Source organism: Meleagris gallopavo, chromosome 1 (genome assembly GCF_000146605.3).
Source record: "Meleagris gallopavo isolate NT-WF06-2002-E0010 breed Aviagen turkey brand Nicholas breeding stock chromosome 1, Turkey_5.1, whole genome shotgun sequence".
NCBI classification, from domain to species: Eukaryota; Metazoa; Chordata; class Aves; order Galliformes; family Phasianidae; genus Meleagris; species Meleagris gallopavo.
This window is the reverse complement of record NC_015011.2, coordinates 61,807,830-61,823,856: the sequence shown is the minus strand read 5'-3', so window position 1 is coordinate 61,823,856 and position 16,027 is coordinate 61,807,830. Positions and strand designations below refer to the sequence as shown.

Below are 16,027 nucleotides of genomic sequence, written 5' to 3'. Positions count from 1 at the left end.
CACAGCTGTCAGTAGAAGCACAGCTGGCCACGGAGGCACATACATGTCAAACAGGCCTTTCTATGATGCTGGTTGCAGCCAGAAGGCTATTCCAGAGATATTTGCTTAAGTGTTGCTTCAGCTTTCTTCATGCGGGAGTGCTTCCTGTGACACTATAGGAGTATCTGTATAAGGAATCTCAGGGCTTCTGTCACTTGGGAGGTGGATGAAAAAAAAAGATCTCAGTCTGCATCATTTTGACAGCGAAGCATTTTGATGCCCTGTTGCCTGGAACAGCAGCCAAAGCCAAGTGGTGCAGCTGCAAAGTTCCCACTGGTAATAGCAGACGTTCCAGCCCTATTAAGCTCATTAAAAGGAATAGCACTTCACTTGGTAGTTAGAAGAGACCACTGTTAATTATTGAAGTGAAGGAATTATAAGTCAGTTACTGCTTCCATGAGCCTCAGACAGAACACTGGACTGCATGGGCAACAGCAGTAAAGCCTGATGTGCCAAGATGGACCTGGACACCTTGGCTCCTCCAGCTAGGCAGGAATGGGCATTCTGACCTTCCACCTCACCTATGTGCCCTCTCTCAAGCATAACTTCAGCCACATGAGCTTTCTCAGCTGCCTATGAAGGCTTACTGTCATCATCTGGAAAGCCTGCAACACTTTCAAAGGCATAAAACCTTATTCTCTGGATGCTTAATCTATTTTGAGATACCGTTCCCTTTCTTTCCTCTCTCAATCTAAGCTTTGTCATCTGTATCTTGGGTTGCAAGGCAATGCATTATATATTCCTGCTCTTGACAGATTTGAGACTGGTAGACATTCACTATTTAAGACTATGTGGGAAAATTCACTTCAGAGAAGGACTCTTCTGGATCATTGCTCTGAAAAATGAAACAGCAGGATGAAGTTTATGCTTGCTTGTATTCCGCGCAAGAGTTGCACTGGATTTAAGTCACAGCTGGTTCTATTTCTAAAACACTATTTAAGCTGACCTCTAGTATTGCTTTAACCTAAAACTGAAGAGCCACAGCAATAGCTGCATGAGGAACTGAACCCGAAGCATAATACTTGCCTAAATCTACGGCAGCATCTTTCTGTGCTACAGGGAAGAGAAACTTAAGACTCCCGGAGGCTGCGACTGAAACTCAGTATGTAGTGTAAAAGCAGGAGAAACAGTCTTACCTGATGAGAAATTTTATTGGGATAATGTGTGCCAGGTGGTTGACATTCGATATTCAAAAGAAAACAATCTAGGGCTACAGCAACCATTAAAAAAAATAAATCAAATCTAATAAGAGCCAGTTTTACATGCATGACTGGCTTCTGAAGTAGCTCTTTTTACAGCGCTTCCCTCCTGGGCTTTGTTGTACGCATTACTCACAACAGTCTTCCAGCTACAACTCAGTCCAGGCTCTTATGTATAATTTTAGTACAAAAGAAAAAAGCACCAAATGAATTCTAAAATAGATGATTGGTAGATGGAGAGAGTGTGCCCTGTTTGTTTTTTTCTGCTCTACAGCTCCCATATATTTCTTTTGCTGTGTGGATTCCTATGGCATCATATTTTGAATGCATTACATGAGGCATCTTTGAAGCCCAAAGAATTGCAACTTTCTGAACTCTTTGCCCTCAGACTTCAATCCCTACATCGCAGCTATCAGAGAAGCTTCCATATTACGTAGACACAAATGAGGAGATAGTGCAAAAGTGCACTATCTAGGTAGCAAATAAAACCTTTTAGTCATCATCATGTCTGAATTAATAATCCACTGGAAAAATACTGCTAGCATAGGGTGGCTGATTGCACTGCCTCACATTTACAACTGAGCACCACCTGCTGGTTACCTTGAGTCTCATTTAATTTAGCCATCTCTCCTGCAACACTCCTCCCAGTAAAGGCTGAAATCGGATCCTAGCTTTTAGGAAGACAAGCTGATGGAAAACGGGCTAGCTGCTATAAGGCAGGACCTAGAGATTTCAAAGCTGAGCTTCTGAACTCAGCAAGAAGACTCAAGACAGGAAGGTGAAGGCAGCTGTGAGGGCAGGGATGGAGCAAACATAAGAGAGGGACAAGTATCTCCAGTCCCATGACATGGAGGGCAGTGGGGCAATAGCCCTCCTCTCTGCACCAGCTCCTTGGTCTCAAAGACGTATACAAAACAACTTCCAAGAGAAAACAAACAAACAAACAAAACAAAACAAAACAAAAAAAACAGCAGAGGTTGTTTCCCTTTCTGCCAAATTCCAAAGTGCCTTTATTCACACTGTCAAGCACTTGCCTCATTCTCATTCACTTCCCTTGAAAGACATGACTCTGCCTTGCCCTCTCCAGCACCCCATGGTTGAAATCCAAGATATTGAGTTTCTTGTTGAACTACTTACCTGGGGACCATCCAAGGGATCTATCATGAACTGCTTAATATGGATTGCAAAGGAGAATAAGCATATTCGCTACTATTAAAAAAAAAAACAACACAAGAGCAACCAACAATAAACCACTGATCCCATCTTCAGTTTTGCTGTTTTGTCTGATCTTACTTGAACTGATATGCTTTCAGAGCCACACAGGGGGAGTACAGTTTAATCCTGCATTGTGAACTTAAGCTGAGATGGCTAAAGATAAATGTTTTATTTGTTCAACTTTTGATGAACTCAGTGGAAGTTGGATAGAGAAGTCTCAGTACCATTTTTTCAGAAGAGGGAGGTGTTACTGGCCACTGGCTGCTTTGATGCTGACCTCTGCCTAACTGCAATTCACAATTTATGTGCAATATTACTGATATACTAATGGCCATATCTATAGCACCCTATATTATTGGCCTAACTTCAGCACGGCTAGCTTTTACAGCACCATTGAGCTGCACCAAAAGATGAAAAGGAAAAGGAAAAAACAGCCTCATCCTATAAATCCTTCTGTCGACATAGCAAGCTACAAACCCAAACAACAGGATGACTCCACCCTTCAAATTTCTCCCTTGTCTTTCTGGTGAAAGCTAAACTTAATATTTCTAATTATTAAGGAAAATCTTCCTTTCTATAATCACCTTAAAACTCCTCCCTGGGCTTTACTGTTCATCCTAAGGCACAGACTCAGTCCAACTCTCAATTAAATTATTAACAGGAACAATAGAATCAAAGTTTCCCAACTCAGATAGCTCAAGTCGTTAAACCCATATAAAGCAACATGATACTAGAAGCACTGATCTCAGATTTTCTTTCTGACTACCCAGGGATTTGTGAAGATGCTGTGTTGGATCCCTCCCTTGATCCTTACAAAGGAAGGGCTCCTAGGTCTCTGGTTCCCAGTGCCTTCTAGTGATAAGTCCTTACCCAGGAACACCAGCTCCCCAACAAGAAGCAAGCCTTGGCAGGGCCTTGGACATGCAATATTGTTTGAGGTCTTACTGGGTTTGTGTAGTTCTGCACTTAATGCACACCAGGGGGTCTGGAGAAGTTGCTGGGGAAGGAACCAAGGCTGAAGGAATGGATTCATCCTGCAAAGGTACTTGGTTCATCTCAAAATTACCTTTTTTTAAATCATAGAATGGTTTGGGTTGGAAGGGACCTTTAAGATCACCTAGTTCCAACCCCCTACTATAGGCAGGGACGCCTCCTTCTAGACCAGGTTCTTAAAGCTCCATCCAGCCTAGCCTTGAACACCTCCAAGGAGGGGGCATTCTCAATCTCACTGGGCAACCAGTTCCAGTCTCTCACCACCCTCTTAGTAAAGAATTTCTTCCTAATAACTAGTCTAAATCCACCCTTTTCCAGTCTAAAGCCATTTTCCCTTGTCCTGTTGCTACCTGCCCTTATAAAAAATCCCTCCCCAGCTTTCCTGTAGGCCCCCTTCAGGTACTGGAAAGCCACTAGAAGGTCTCCTTGGAGACTTTTCTTCTCCATGCTGAAGAACCCCAGCTCTCTCAGCCTGTCCTTGTAGGGGAGGTGCTCCAGCCCTCAATCACCAGTTATTAGATTTAGTCTTTTAGATTAGTTCTTACGACAGCCTATTGATGAGATGCTTTTGGTGCCTTCTGATTCAAGGCCATTCCACCTCAAGGTGTGTGCTTCAGATTTCTGTCACGCTGCCAAAAAAAAAAAAACAACCAGATTCTGGCACAAAATTCACCCTAACCTGATTTTCCATTGGTTCAGATACCTCCAACATCTATTAGTAATTAACATGCATAAATTCTCTGCAGAAGTTAGCTGTTAACCTTAAAATAAAGTTAAAATTCTAGAGAAACACCTTACCTATTTATCTTTGGTAGAGTCAGAATAACAGGCTTAGACAAAGACCAGAGCTCCATTGTGCTAGCCACTGTACACATAAGAGGAGCAGTTTTCTTGTACTGGAGAGCTCCTAATATACGTGAAGCGTAATGGTAAACATGTGGATAAAACTAAGAGCCCATAACCATAATTATGCAATAGCTGAGACACATGACAGTTCTCCAGCCAGCCTCAGAGAGATGCCATGGATGTGCTCTGAGGTGCTGCCACGCACACAAGTGAACACACAACCATGCTCTATCCCAGCACTGTACTTTGTGTCCTCTCCAGGTCACCCACAGCTGCAGCCCTGGCAAAGCAGCAGTCTCCCTTGGCACAGCAGGTTCCCAGCAAGAGGCAACCCTGCAAGCCAGAGCTTAATGGAAGGGCGTTAACGCTAATTGAATCTGAACAGCCACAGCCATGCATCACCTCGCATTTTCTCGTGTTAAAATGCAACAGCCATTTGTTGGAACATCCCTAATGCATTTAAAAGTCTTCCCGGAGACAGCTGATGTTATTTCTAAGTGTGACAGCCAAGTGCAGACCTGAGGTGCTGCTCTGCAGCTCTCACTGCCCACTGCTGGAGACAAGTATCTATTCCTGCAGCCCAGGTACCAGCTCACTGTTTTCTGCATTTAGTACTTGGTTTGACCAGCATTGACACAAAACCACAACCAAACATATCCAAACAATTAGGATTAGGAGGTTATGAAAGATTGGCAACAGCACCTTTTTTATTTCCTTTCCTCCTGGTGGGCAAAAGGCCTCAGTTGGCACACAACTCAGCATGCCAGTTCTGAACAAAATCTGCAGATTCAGCCCTTTTAGATCCAGAGATTGGTTCAATTTCCTGGCAGAGAAGGTAGGTGTGTCTGGCAGACTTTGAAGAAAGAGAATAGCATGCACCTAGGTGAGACCAAGTCAGCAGGGAGTGTTTGGAGACACTGGGAGCACTGCAGTAGGAGGCAGAGACACTGACCCAAAGGACAAAGATGTTGTGAGTGTTAGCACATGAAACTGGAAAAATGCTCTGTGGGCGAAAAAAACCTTATAAATAATAGAGAGACAAAAATCCCTAAGTTGCACTGTTTATAGATATGATTTCATCAGCTCTGCTCTGTTGAAATCCTCGGTCACATTCTCCCCTCTTTCTACCCAGATGATCACAGTTCCATTCCTCTGGAAGAGCCCTGAGCACTCAAGGTGACCAGAGGCATGTATCAAAACCTGGAGATGAACCCAAGCTCCAAAGGGGCTTACAGGGAAGCTTAATTGTAAAACACTAAGTAAAGCTTCCTAGGAGTAAAACAAGTCACCTCCCTACTTTAATCAACTTCACTGGCTTACCTGAATGAGGAATTTAACTCATGTGGTGTATTATATACCAAACACAGGAGCACATCACACTCCTATAGTAGATGCTCATATGTAAGTGATCTCTAGGGAAAGAGCTCACAGAGCATCCTGAGTTGGAAGTGACCCCCAAGGAGTACTGAGTCCAATTCCTGGCTCCACACAGCACCACCCAAAAAAATCAGATCCTATATGTGAGAGCACTGTTCAGAGGTGGCCTTCATTATTTTATAGTCAGAGAAATGAAGATCAGGGGAAAACAAGCAGAATGCCCTAAGCCACATAGCAAGGCAGGGATGCATAGATGAGGCTTTCCACCATGAAAATTAGTGTTGGCTCGTTGCTGGGTAGTTCTGAATAGTTGCAGGTCACTGTGCCAACAGATCACAAGAGACCCTTACTTGTGCTTGTCCTATTCCAGTAGTTTTACCTCTGGGCATCTGTTAGGAACCAGAGTCAGAGGGGAGCTGGCCCTTGGGTCTGACCCTGCACAGCTGTCAGTCTGTTCTCCCAGTTTCAGAAATAAGCCTGATAAGCCTGACCCACAGCAAAGGGTGCAGACAACCTTCTACGTGGAAGAAGTTCAGATTTAAGACCTCCCCCAAGAAACGCTTAAGAATCAAAATGATTGATGCAAACACATTTGTTCTTTGGATCTGGCTGCAGACTGAGATCTGGCCCAGCTTTTCTTAATATTTTAGGCCATAAGCCATCCAGCTTGGGGATTTATTCATCTTAACATGTTTAGCTTTGTAAGCACAATGCAGTAGTTACTGTTGTGCCTCCCGGCTGCTCTTCCATTTTTTATAAACTCATTTTCTCTGCTAACCTACTTTCCCCCCCACACTCTCTTCCTGTAAAGCTGTTTTTAGCCTTCTCTTGCCTTCTCTTCTTCTCCTCCCAAACATCAGGAGGAATCTGCTCTGGATGCTAAACACAAGTGACTTGAAGAGGCTCCAGCACCAATATCCTGGCTTTGGAAATAATTGTTCCTGCTGATCACATCGCATGCATTCAATGAGCTGTTCTCCCTCTGCTTCACACCCCCACCCAATAGCTTCTGTTCAGCAGCCAGGGACCATGCATTAGCACTGCACAGTTGCTGGTGCCACAAAATGTTTGTGCTCCCCAAACCCACCCACTGCTCCTGAACTATGGATGAAGGCTCCTCTAACACTGCTCTTCCAAGTAGCCAGAGCAATAGGCAGGAAAAGAAAGCTTGTCTTCCATTCCAGCTCTGCCCTGCAGCCTGCCAGCCAATTCCTGGATCCCCTCAATTCAGTATCATAAATATACTTAACGAGGGAGTTTAATACAGGTTTGGTCAGACAGTTATTTGTGCAGTACTTGATTTATGCTGCCCTGTAGCAAAGGCAGTGACAGATTCAAGGAACTCACCATAGAGCTGTGCCAAAGGGAGAAAAGTGGGGGGGGGCCGAAGGAGGCAGCACCCCAAGTGAAGGAAAGGAACTTGATAACTCAGAACAAAAACGTGAAAGACAAGGAGATAGGCACAATGTGGGGAAACAGCAAAGAAGAAAATTGAGGGAGAGGATGAAAGGAGAGGGCAGGAGCAGAACAGAAGGATACAGGCAGTTTGGGTCCCACAGGATAAGTGAGATGAGAGCTGGGAGAGGCAGCACAATACACACGTGCCTGATGCGACAAGCAGGTCTCTGCAGGCTGCGAGTGCTGCAACCAGGCAGGAGGCACAGCCCTGCTGCTGTGTCAGCCGGAGGGCAAGGGCTTGGACGGGCTCTCATGGGGCTCTGCTGCCTCGTGATTCCCCTCCTCCTCTCCTCTGTTGCCAGCCACTAGTTAGGTTTCACTGTTGGCCTTCCAAGCTCCTGCATGGAGCTGTAGCAGGAATACAGTGCCAGCATTGGAGCTGGGTAAAGGAGAAGCTCTGAATCATAGAAATATTAAGTTTGGAATAGACCTCTGAGATCATCCAGTCCAAACATCCTCCTACCACCAAAAACCACGTCGCTCAGTGCCACATCTGCACAGTTCTTGAACACCTCCAGGGATGGTGACTTCACCACCTCCCTGGGCAGCCTGTGCCACTGCAGCACCACTCCTTCTGAGAAGTTTTTCCTCAGATCCAACCTGAACCTCCCCTGGAGCAACTGGATGCCATTTCCTCTCATCCTATCTGCTGACAGCCTCACCAACTGTACATTCACAACTTCACCTGTATCGGTATCCCACCTGGCTTGTATGTGGGTATGCAGTGAGATATAGGAGGTGAACAAAGCAAGTGGAGTAGCAAATAACTGCACCCTCAGAAGTGCTGGTTGAGAGCATCTCTTCATGTTCTGCCTGTAGAAAGGGAACCAGGAACCCCTCCTACTTCGTGAGATGAGTTTGTGTTTTAGCCTTCAGCAACCACTATTTACAGAGTGCTTTGAAGGCTGCCAACCAGCAAATCCTGTGGAAAAATACCCTGGACAGTGAACCTGGATTTGCTCTAGTGCCCATTGCCCTATTTATGTCTCTGTTCTGCTGCTTATCAGCTGTGATCCCTGCAGCATGCACAGCCTGCATTCAGGCCTCTGTTTCCTTTGGCATTCTCCGGCATTTCCCTTGGAACTGATGGGCAATAAGGGCTTCCCCTCAGACATTCCCTCCCGCCAAAGCATTCCCACAAAGAGGATTATCGTTCACGTTTCTCAATCCCATGTCATCCTACTGTCTCTTCCAGCCTGCCCTCCCCTAAAGAGAGGGGCCACAAGACCCACGAGGCACAGAATTGCAGTTAGATCTGCTCTGTTTTTGCCCCCTGAGTAGAAACTGTCCAAGCAACTCTATCTCATTTCTCACAGCAGGTAAAGGGGGCTGAGGCTCAAGTGGAGGGAAAGGTTTGATTCAAGTCAGGAGCTCCTGACATGATTCATCTCCACATAAGCAACCAGGAACAGATGCCTCAGCCTCCTCGTGCCAGTCACTTGTTTGACAAAGGCTTTGTCTGATTTGTAGGGAGTCCTTGTTCTCACATCCTTCATTCCTCATTAAGGAAATAAATTGTCAATGCTCAGCACTGTAATGCTGCAGGGCAGAAGGCTGACTTCAGAAACGAGGAGTACACTAGAAGGGATCAGGTTCCAAACCTTACACATAGGTAGGTAAGTAGTGCTCTGCTTTGACAGGCTCATGTGATCTTCAGCGAGCTGAGAGGGTGTAGCACCTACATCCAGGACTTGAAGACATCCCCACGATCAAACCTTCTGCTGGCCTCCTTGTCCCAGACATAAGATACCTCTGTTCTGCTGCCCCAGACATCACTGGATCATTTGGGTCGGAAGAAACCCTTAAAGATCATCCAGTCCAATTCTCCTGCAGTGAACAGGGACATCAAACAAGCCCTGAACCCACACATTCTGTCTTAGAATCCTTACTGGCTCCCCAGTCTTTGATTTTCTTTGTAACATCCTTTACCTCTTGACTTACCCAACAAAGAAACACAGACCTTACAGAAAAGCCTCTTAATAACAGCAGCCTTAGTGTCAGAAACACAAGAATTACATGCTTTAAGCTAGCAAAACAGCCCTGCAGAGCAGCTCAAAAACAACAGAAGAGGCAGTCTGTTTTTGTTGCCATATCCTCAGCTCTGTCTCAGGTGAACAGGCAACTGTCCCCTTTCTCACTACGAGTAAAGGGGGTTGCAGCTCAATAGGAGGAAGCACTCCCCTACCCCTAAGCTGGCCTCTCCTTAGGGAGCCACACTTCTCAGTTGTTCAGGCCAGACACAGTCCTCCTCTTTTTGTTGCACATCTTTTTCACACAAAGGAGATCTACAACTGTCTTCTGAAATACAGCCCTATTGCAGCCCCATGTCCACACTACACTCTCCCAGGTTTACTGGCCCTGCCCAGGGCAGAAGCCAGAAGTTCCCAGAGACGCACAAGGAGACCAGAGACAGCAGCACAGTTTGTCAGCCATAGTTTCTCTTCAGTGTTCTGCCTGGGGGAAAGTGCACATCCTAAACTTTATCTAATACAAAATGACGAAAGCAGCACTCAGTTTGCAGGTACATCCCTACTGCCAGCACACACCTAGAGGAACCTCTTCCATGCTCCACTGAACTAGAGAGGCCCTTCAGAGGCCTCCACCTGTCGTTTGCTCTGTATTTATAGAGTTACCCATCAGCCAGAGCTGAGGGCAAGGCTGCCAGCCATCACTGACAACTGAGATGAGGCTGATTGCCAAGACTGAAGCCTGTCTGCTACATGGACAAGTTGTTTTTCATTGTTCTTGAGAAAGAAGATCACAGCTTGCAGATGTATCTGAACCTTTTCTCATCTGAGGATGATAGAGAAAAGGCCAGTGGCTAAAAGCAGCGAGATGACCTACACCTTGTAATGAGACAACCCACACCTTGTAAATACCTATTTCCCTCCACTGATGAGACACATAACCAAGTGATTAAAATTAGGTGTGATGAATCCCACCCCATGTCTCCATCTTGGTGACTGATGTTTTGAATAGCAATGGTTTCAAGAAAAAACATGAATTGTCACATCTGCTCTGGTACACTGACTAAGACAGCAACCAGCAGAAAGTGGTTCTCAGTGGTGTGCAGAGATAGGACAAGGAATGATGGCCTAAAACTTGAACGTAGGAAGTTCCACACAAACATGTGAAAGAACTTCTTTAAGGTATGGATAACAGAGCACTGGAGCAAGTTGCCCAGAGAGGTTGTAGAGTCTCCTATGGAGATATTAAAGACTTGCCTGAATGCCTACCTGTGTGACCTATTATAAGGAACCTGCACTGGCAGGGGGGTTGAGTCTCTATTTCTTGGGGTCCCTTCCAACCCCTGCCGTCATGATTCTGTAATACAAAGCCCAGCCACTGACAGTCCTTTGAGCACCAAACCCAGAAAGAAGTTTTCTCTCTAATCCCCCTGAAGTCTGGGGCTTGTCTGTACCCTGAAGGAAGAGAATTTAATAATGCTTATAAAATCCCTTGGTCTGGGTAATCTACACTAACATAGCTCTGGACAAACTTGTTTCCCACAAAAACACTATTTTCCTAACCTTGCTGAGTTCTTGATCACCATAAGTGTTTTGTGCCTATTAACACCACAAGATGACTGTAAGGGAAAACTGGGTGCTCTTGGAATGTTTTAAAACACCAAGCTTTAACTCTTTCCCAGCTTCCTGGATAGTCCTCATAGGAATGCAGCAGCTTGCCTGATATGGACAGGCCCATCAGCTTAGTGGTTGTATCAGGTCTTGCAGTTTCTCTTATCTCCCCAGGGCATGAATCCTCATCTGCGGACTAATGGGCCAATGAACATCAACCATTATGCAACAAAGAAGAGCGTGGCAGAGAGTATGCTGGATGTGGCACTGTTCATGGCAAATGTCACACAGCTCAAAGCCGTGCTGGAGCAGGGGACTTCCTTCCAGTACTACACCACCCTCATCGTGCTCATCAGCATCTCCCTCTTCTTCCAGGTGGTGATTGGGATCCTTCTCATCATCACTGGTAAGGTAGCCACTGAGATGTGCACATCACTACAGAGTACTGCTGGCATGGGGATGGAAGGGAGAAGCCCCTTGCCCCAAAACATTCTCCTGTCCACAGTCAGGGCTCTGGGAAGGTTGGAAGCAGCTCAACACTGGTGATGCAGCTCTGCACTACTGCATCATCAAACCACCTAGGTTGAGAAGAACTTTCCAGATCATCAAGTCCAACTGTCAACCTGACCTACTGAATCCCATCACTAATCCACGCCTTTTAGCATCACAAGGCATGTCCCTTCACATAGCTCCTGCAAATAACACATTTCAGCTTCAGCCTCACCCAAGCTGAGGCCTGACAGAAAAATGTAGGCAGAGATATTCCCTATATTACACTGACATTTAACCAATCCCACAGTTCTCCTGGTGCCACATAGACAGTACGTTAACAGTGTTTCAGAAAGGCTTGCCCAGTGTTTTATCTGAAGTAGGAGTTCCTACATCTCAGCCTCAGACATATGCCCAGTATTAAAGTGAGCAGAGTACTACCTTTTCCTGTAGCTGTTTTCTTTATCAGAGGCATGAGATCTGAGGCAACAGGAAATCCTGAGGTATGTTCTTCCCTACGTTCCATGCGCCTTTCCAGGGGTACCATGGAATTTCACCAGGAAGGGAGGGCTTGCAGGGGTTTATGGACTTGGAGTCAAGACACAAGTGACCTTTTGTTTTTTTGCACTGAATCACACAGCTCGTTTGAACCTGAATGATGTGGCAAAACAACCCCGCTTAAATATACTCAACAATGCCGCAACAGCTCTCATCTTCATCACAGTCATCATCAATATCTTCATCACGGCCTTTGGGGTGCAGAAGACTGGCCTCTACCCTACCAGGAATTTTCGACCTTATTAAGTCAAGGGGAAGTGGAGTCAGGTAAGAAAAGGGTGATCCCCATCACTGCCAGTCCTTGCAGGAGCTCTAAGCCTTTGAAAGCATCATTGCAAGGAGGAGAAGCAGAAGGCAATGCTGCATGAATTCACAAAGGCTCTCCAGAGCCATGTTGATATCTTGTGGGCATGTGAAGTCACTGAACAAATTTAGAGAAGGAAGATTCATTTTCTAAGTCTATAAAGAACAATCACCAAACATTCCAGCTGCTGGTATTCATCACCAGCAAGCAGTTCTGTTCTCAGAAGACTGCAGATCTGAGACAGGGGCAACAGCAGTTGTGACTGGGAGTTACATTTGGGAAATAAAATGAGATACAGCGGGAGATACCTGAAGATGCCAGCACTATCTGAGAAAGGGAAGGTGCCTGGGGGGCAGTGGGGGAAAAGGGATCTTAACAATGGTCAGTGCAGTTGGCAGAAGTCATTTTAAGAAGCCAACTCGAGAGTGTCTTGTTACTGAGATCCAACCAAATGCTTGGGTTCAGACATCAGGTCAGATGAGGTCAAGGTGCTTTAGGTCAAGAAGCAAAATTCCTGCTTCCTTACTTATCCTGCAGTGTGTAAACACAGCTTAAGAGGAATATAATAGGGCAACAGCAAACAAAAAAAAAGCTTGATAGACCCATGATACTCAGTGTGAAGGCCAAAAGCCTCCATAAAACACTGGGATCTAAAAGAGTGGGAATGCTGAGGCTGGCAGCCCGCACTTATGGCGGTGCCATGGTGCCAAGTGACCCACTATGCTCCCAGTGCCTCTCTCTGCCTGTGCAACATGCAGAAGCTTGCCACAACCTTACCGTCATTCCTTGTCTTTCCTGCAGGATCTGAACAGCACAACCAGTGGGGAAAGCTCTCCTTAATGTTTTGAATGATCTCAGCGGGATCCCAGCAAAGAATCCAGTGAACAGAGTTAAGCTTTCAAAATTGTACTTGTTTTGTGGCATACCTGCCCCTTAACTATAAGGCTTACGCAGTTCTGCAGAGGTGAAGAATTCCATTGCTTTTCAAAGCTAGAGCAAATTTTGCAGCAGTCTCTAGAGAAAGCTGCAGAAACAGCAGCAGGTACATAATTTCAAAGCACAGTTCTCTAAACCTCATCTCTTACTGCAGCTGCTTGCCTCACATAGTTAATATTGGCTCATTTTGTAGAGAAGAATGAACAGTGTACTTGATAGGACAAACAAATTAACAAATATAAGATATCCAGCTTCTTTGGTCTTAAGCATGATTTGCTATATCTATATATAGATAGCAATGCTGATTAGTAGTTTACCTTTCAAATGGAGGAATGGCTCTCTCAAACCGAAAAAGTTATCCTGGAACAATAGGAAAGTATGCATGTCAACATAGCTAAAGAGAGATAAAATATTTTCCTAATTATTTAAAAATAAAATGAAATGAGAAACAGTTATGAAAACAATCAGATATTTCCAGTATTAGGAAGTTAACAGTGACAGAAAATAGATATTATATTCTGATGTCATCAACAGGGGTGTATAAGGAGTGCTGCCTGAGCATCCTAACAAAAGGTAGGAGAGAAACATTACACATGAGACACTCTGGGCTAATTGCCATGATAATATATGACAAATGTGTAGGGTATTGCTTTATTTATAAGTTACCATTTTGATTTAAGGTGTTATCACTAACATCAATGTTGTAAATATGTAATCTCCACATTGACAATGCTAGGAACTCTTTTTAAAGAAAGATCTTTCCAGTACAAGTCTTTGAATTGAAGATTTTTCAGATTTTCTTTAAGTAGTAAACACTTTGAATCCTAGATTTTATAAGTCTGCAGTCACAGTAATTGAGATTTTAACAGTCTGGTATAAGCCTACTTAAATAACAAAATGCTTTTCTGATTATTAAGTGTTTGTCTTTTTTTTTTTCTTTTTTTTTTTCCTTTTTTTTTCCTCCATTCTATAGCAGAATGAGTCTGACTATTTCATTTTGCAGATTCTTACCAAAACTGAGAAAGAAATGTGTGGACTTTCTCATGACATCAGTGTTCAGGAGCAACTCAGAGTGACTGACACTTTGAAAAACAGATTTAAATAGATTTCTTTTACATTCCATATCTGTCTTCAAAGAACTAAATTTCTCTTTAAGAGGTGGTGATTTTTTCTGGAAACAGTGCAGACAACCTTGCTAACAACAGCACGTGGGTGAGACTCCAGGCCCACATCAGGTTGTACCTGCCAGTCACCGTGGCTCTTTTTGCAGCTGAAAGACAGTTGCATAGAAAATGTAGAGTGGAATGCAAGTATGCCAATTTAAATTCTAATCAATACAAAGTTCAGTAGAGTTTGGATTTGTTTTGTGTATCAGGTACGGCACTCTTCTTCCACTTTGTCGTAGAGATCATAGAGCCATAAAGGTTGGAAAAGAGCACTGAGATCTTCAACTCTCCAACCACAGCCCAACACCAGGATGTCCACTAACCACATCCTCCAGAGCCACATCCAAACATTTCTCAGACACATCCAGGGACAGTGACTCCACCACCTCCCTGGGCAGCCTGTTCCAATGCATCACAACATCCCTTAATAACCTACTCGAAACAATCTGGGGCAACTTGTGGCCATTCCCCCTCATCCTATCACTGTTACTTGTGAGAAGCAGCTGATCTCCACCTCACCACAACCTCCTTTAAGGTAGCTGTAGAGAGTTATAAGGTCTCTCCTGAACCTCCTCTGGAGCCAACAATCCCAGTTCTCTCAGTCAATCACCATAAGACCTCTGCTCCAGACCCCTCACAGCCTTATTGCCCTTCTCCAGGCACACACCAGGGCCTCAATGTCCTTCTGGCAGCAAAAGGCCCAGAACTGAACACAGTATTGAAGGTGCAGCCTCGCCAGTGCCAAACATGCAATAACAGGTTTAGAGTGATAGTGAGCTTGTTGCCCATCTCAGTCCTCAGTCTCTGCTGACAGCAACAGCATATGGAGGTGAACATACTCAAGAAACCTCTGTTACCCTGCTCTCCTCCAAGAAGAGGCAGCAAAACTGGTTTCAGCTACTAGAAAACTATCTAAGGGCCAGGGGCTTGTGGCCACTACTGGCCAGCTGGGTTTACACAAAGGTAAAAAAAAATATACAACCTCAAATCCTGTGACTCACTGCTTCGTGGAGGCAAAGCAAGGAATATTGATGAGCAAATGTAACAAAAATAAAGGTTTGGCTGGGAAAGAAGCTACAAGAGGAAATTCATTACCAGACCTTAACTACAGCATCACTGAGGAAAAGAGGAGCTAAGTCCTAACAGAGGTAAGCAGTTGCCATGAAAGAATTCCCAATAGTCTAAGCAGTGCTAAAGACCCAGCTCAGGTCTAAGCCCTTAACTACAGCCTTCTGCAAGAACTGCCCCTTTGCAAGACAGACAGCTCTCCGCATTACTGCTTTACAGTACTCCAGTGTAGAGAAAGGCAATAGTAAATATAGCTGCTTTAATCCTGTTTAGCATCACCCACAAAAGATGGAGGTCACAATCCAGTAATTAAGAAGGAATTACTTTCCCCTTTCCAACAAAGAGGGCTCACCGAAAGACTCAAGAAAAGCAGTCACCAAGGAGATACCCTTCCCTCGTGCCAGCTAGCCCTTAAATGAAGTTAGGGAGGATGGAGATTGGTTCCATTCCTCCTGGTCGCATAGGTGAATTGCTTCCACCTGTGCTCCAAGGGCTGGTTATGCCCCTTCACCATGTGTTCAGTCACTGGTACATGCTGTGACCTAACAGTTTTCTTATATTTTGCTTTTCTGGAACATGTATTTATCCAGTATTTCTGCTCTGTTCCACAAGATAAGTCTTGGTAAAATGGATGAAAGTCTGTTTCATTGCCAGCCCCTGTTCCTGGCAAGTCTCCTGCCTGCTTGTTGGGCAGAGGGACCTGGCTTTGCAGTACTGCCTACATGCTCAGCTACATGAGAGCAGGGAGCAACATTGGGTATCTAACCCCTGCTGTGTGGTGATGCGAGTAACACGGAGACA

General features: G+C 44.8%; 2 protein-coding genes across 5 annotated transcripts in view; one reads left to right on the top strand and one right to left on the bottom strand.

The window, feature by feature from the left end:
- The window catches only part of NINJ2 (ninjurin 2), a 44,372-nt gene extending 30,471 nt beyond the window's left edge, over positions 1 to 13,901 (top strand). For all 3 annotated transcript variants that reach the window (XM_003202437.4, XM_019612438.2, XM_010714226.3), the window contains exons 2-4: positions 10,880 to 11,111; positions 11,835 to 12,019; positions 12,858 to 13,901. In XM_003202437.4, coding sequence (XP_003202485.2) covers positions 10,880 to 11,111; positions 11,835 to 11,998 — 396 coding nt within the window. In that variant the 3' untranslated portion in view covers positions 11,999 to 12,019; positions 12,858 to 13,901. The remainder of the gene's footprint in view (positions 1 to 10,879; positions 11,112 to 11,834; positions 12,020 to 12,857) is intronic.
- LOC100542571 (zinc finger protein OZF-like) overlaps positions 1 to 16,027 on the bottom strand; it is a 1,148,434-nt gene that overhangs the window by 447,536 nt on the left and 684,871 nt on the right. The gene's annotated exons all lie outside the window — the stretch shown is intronic.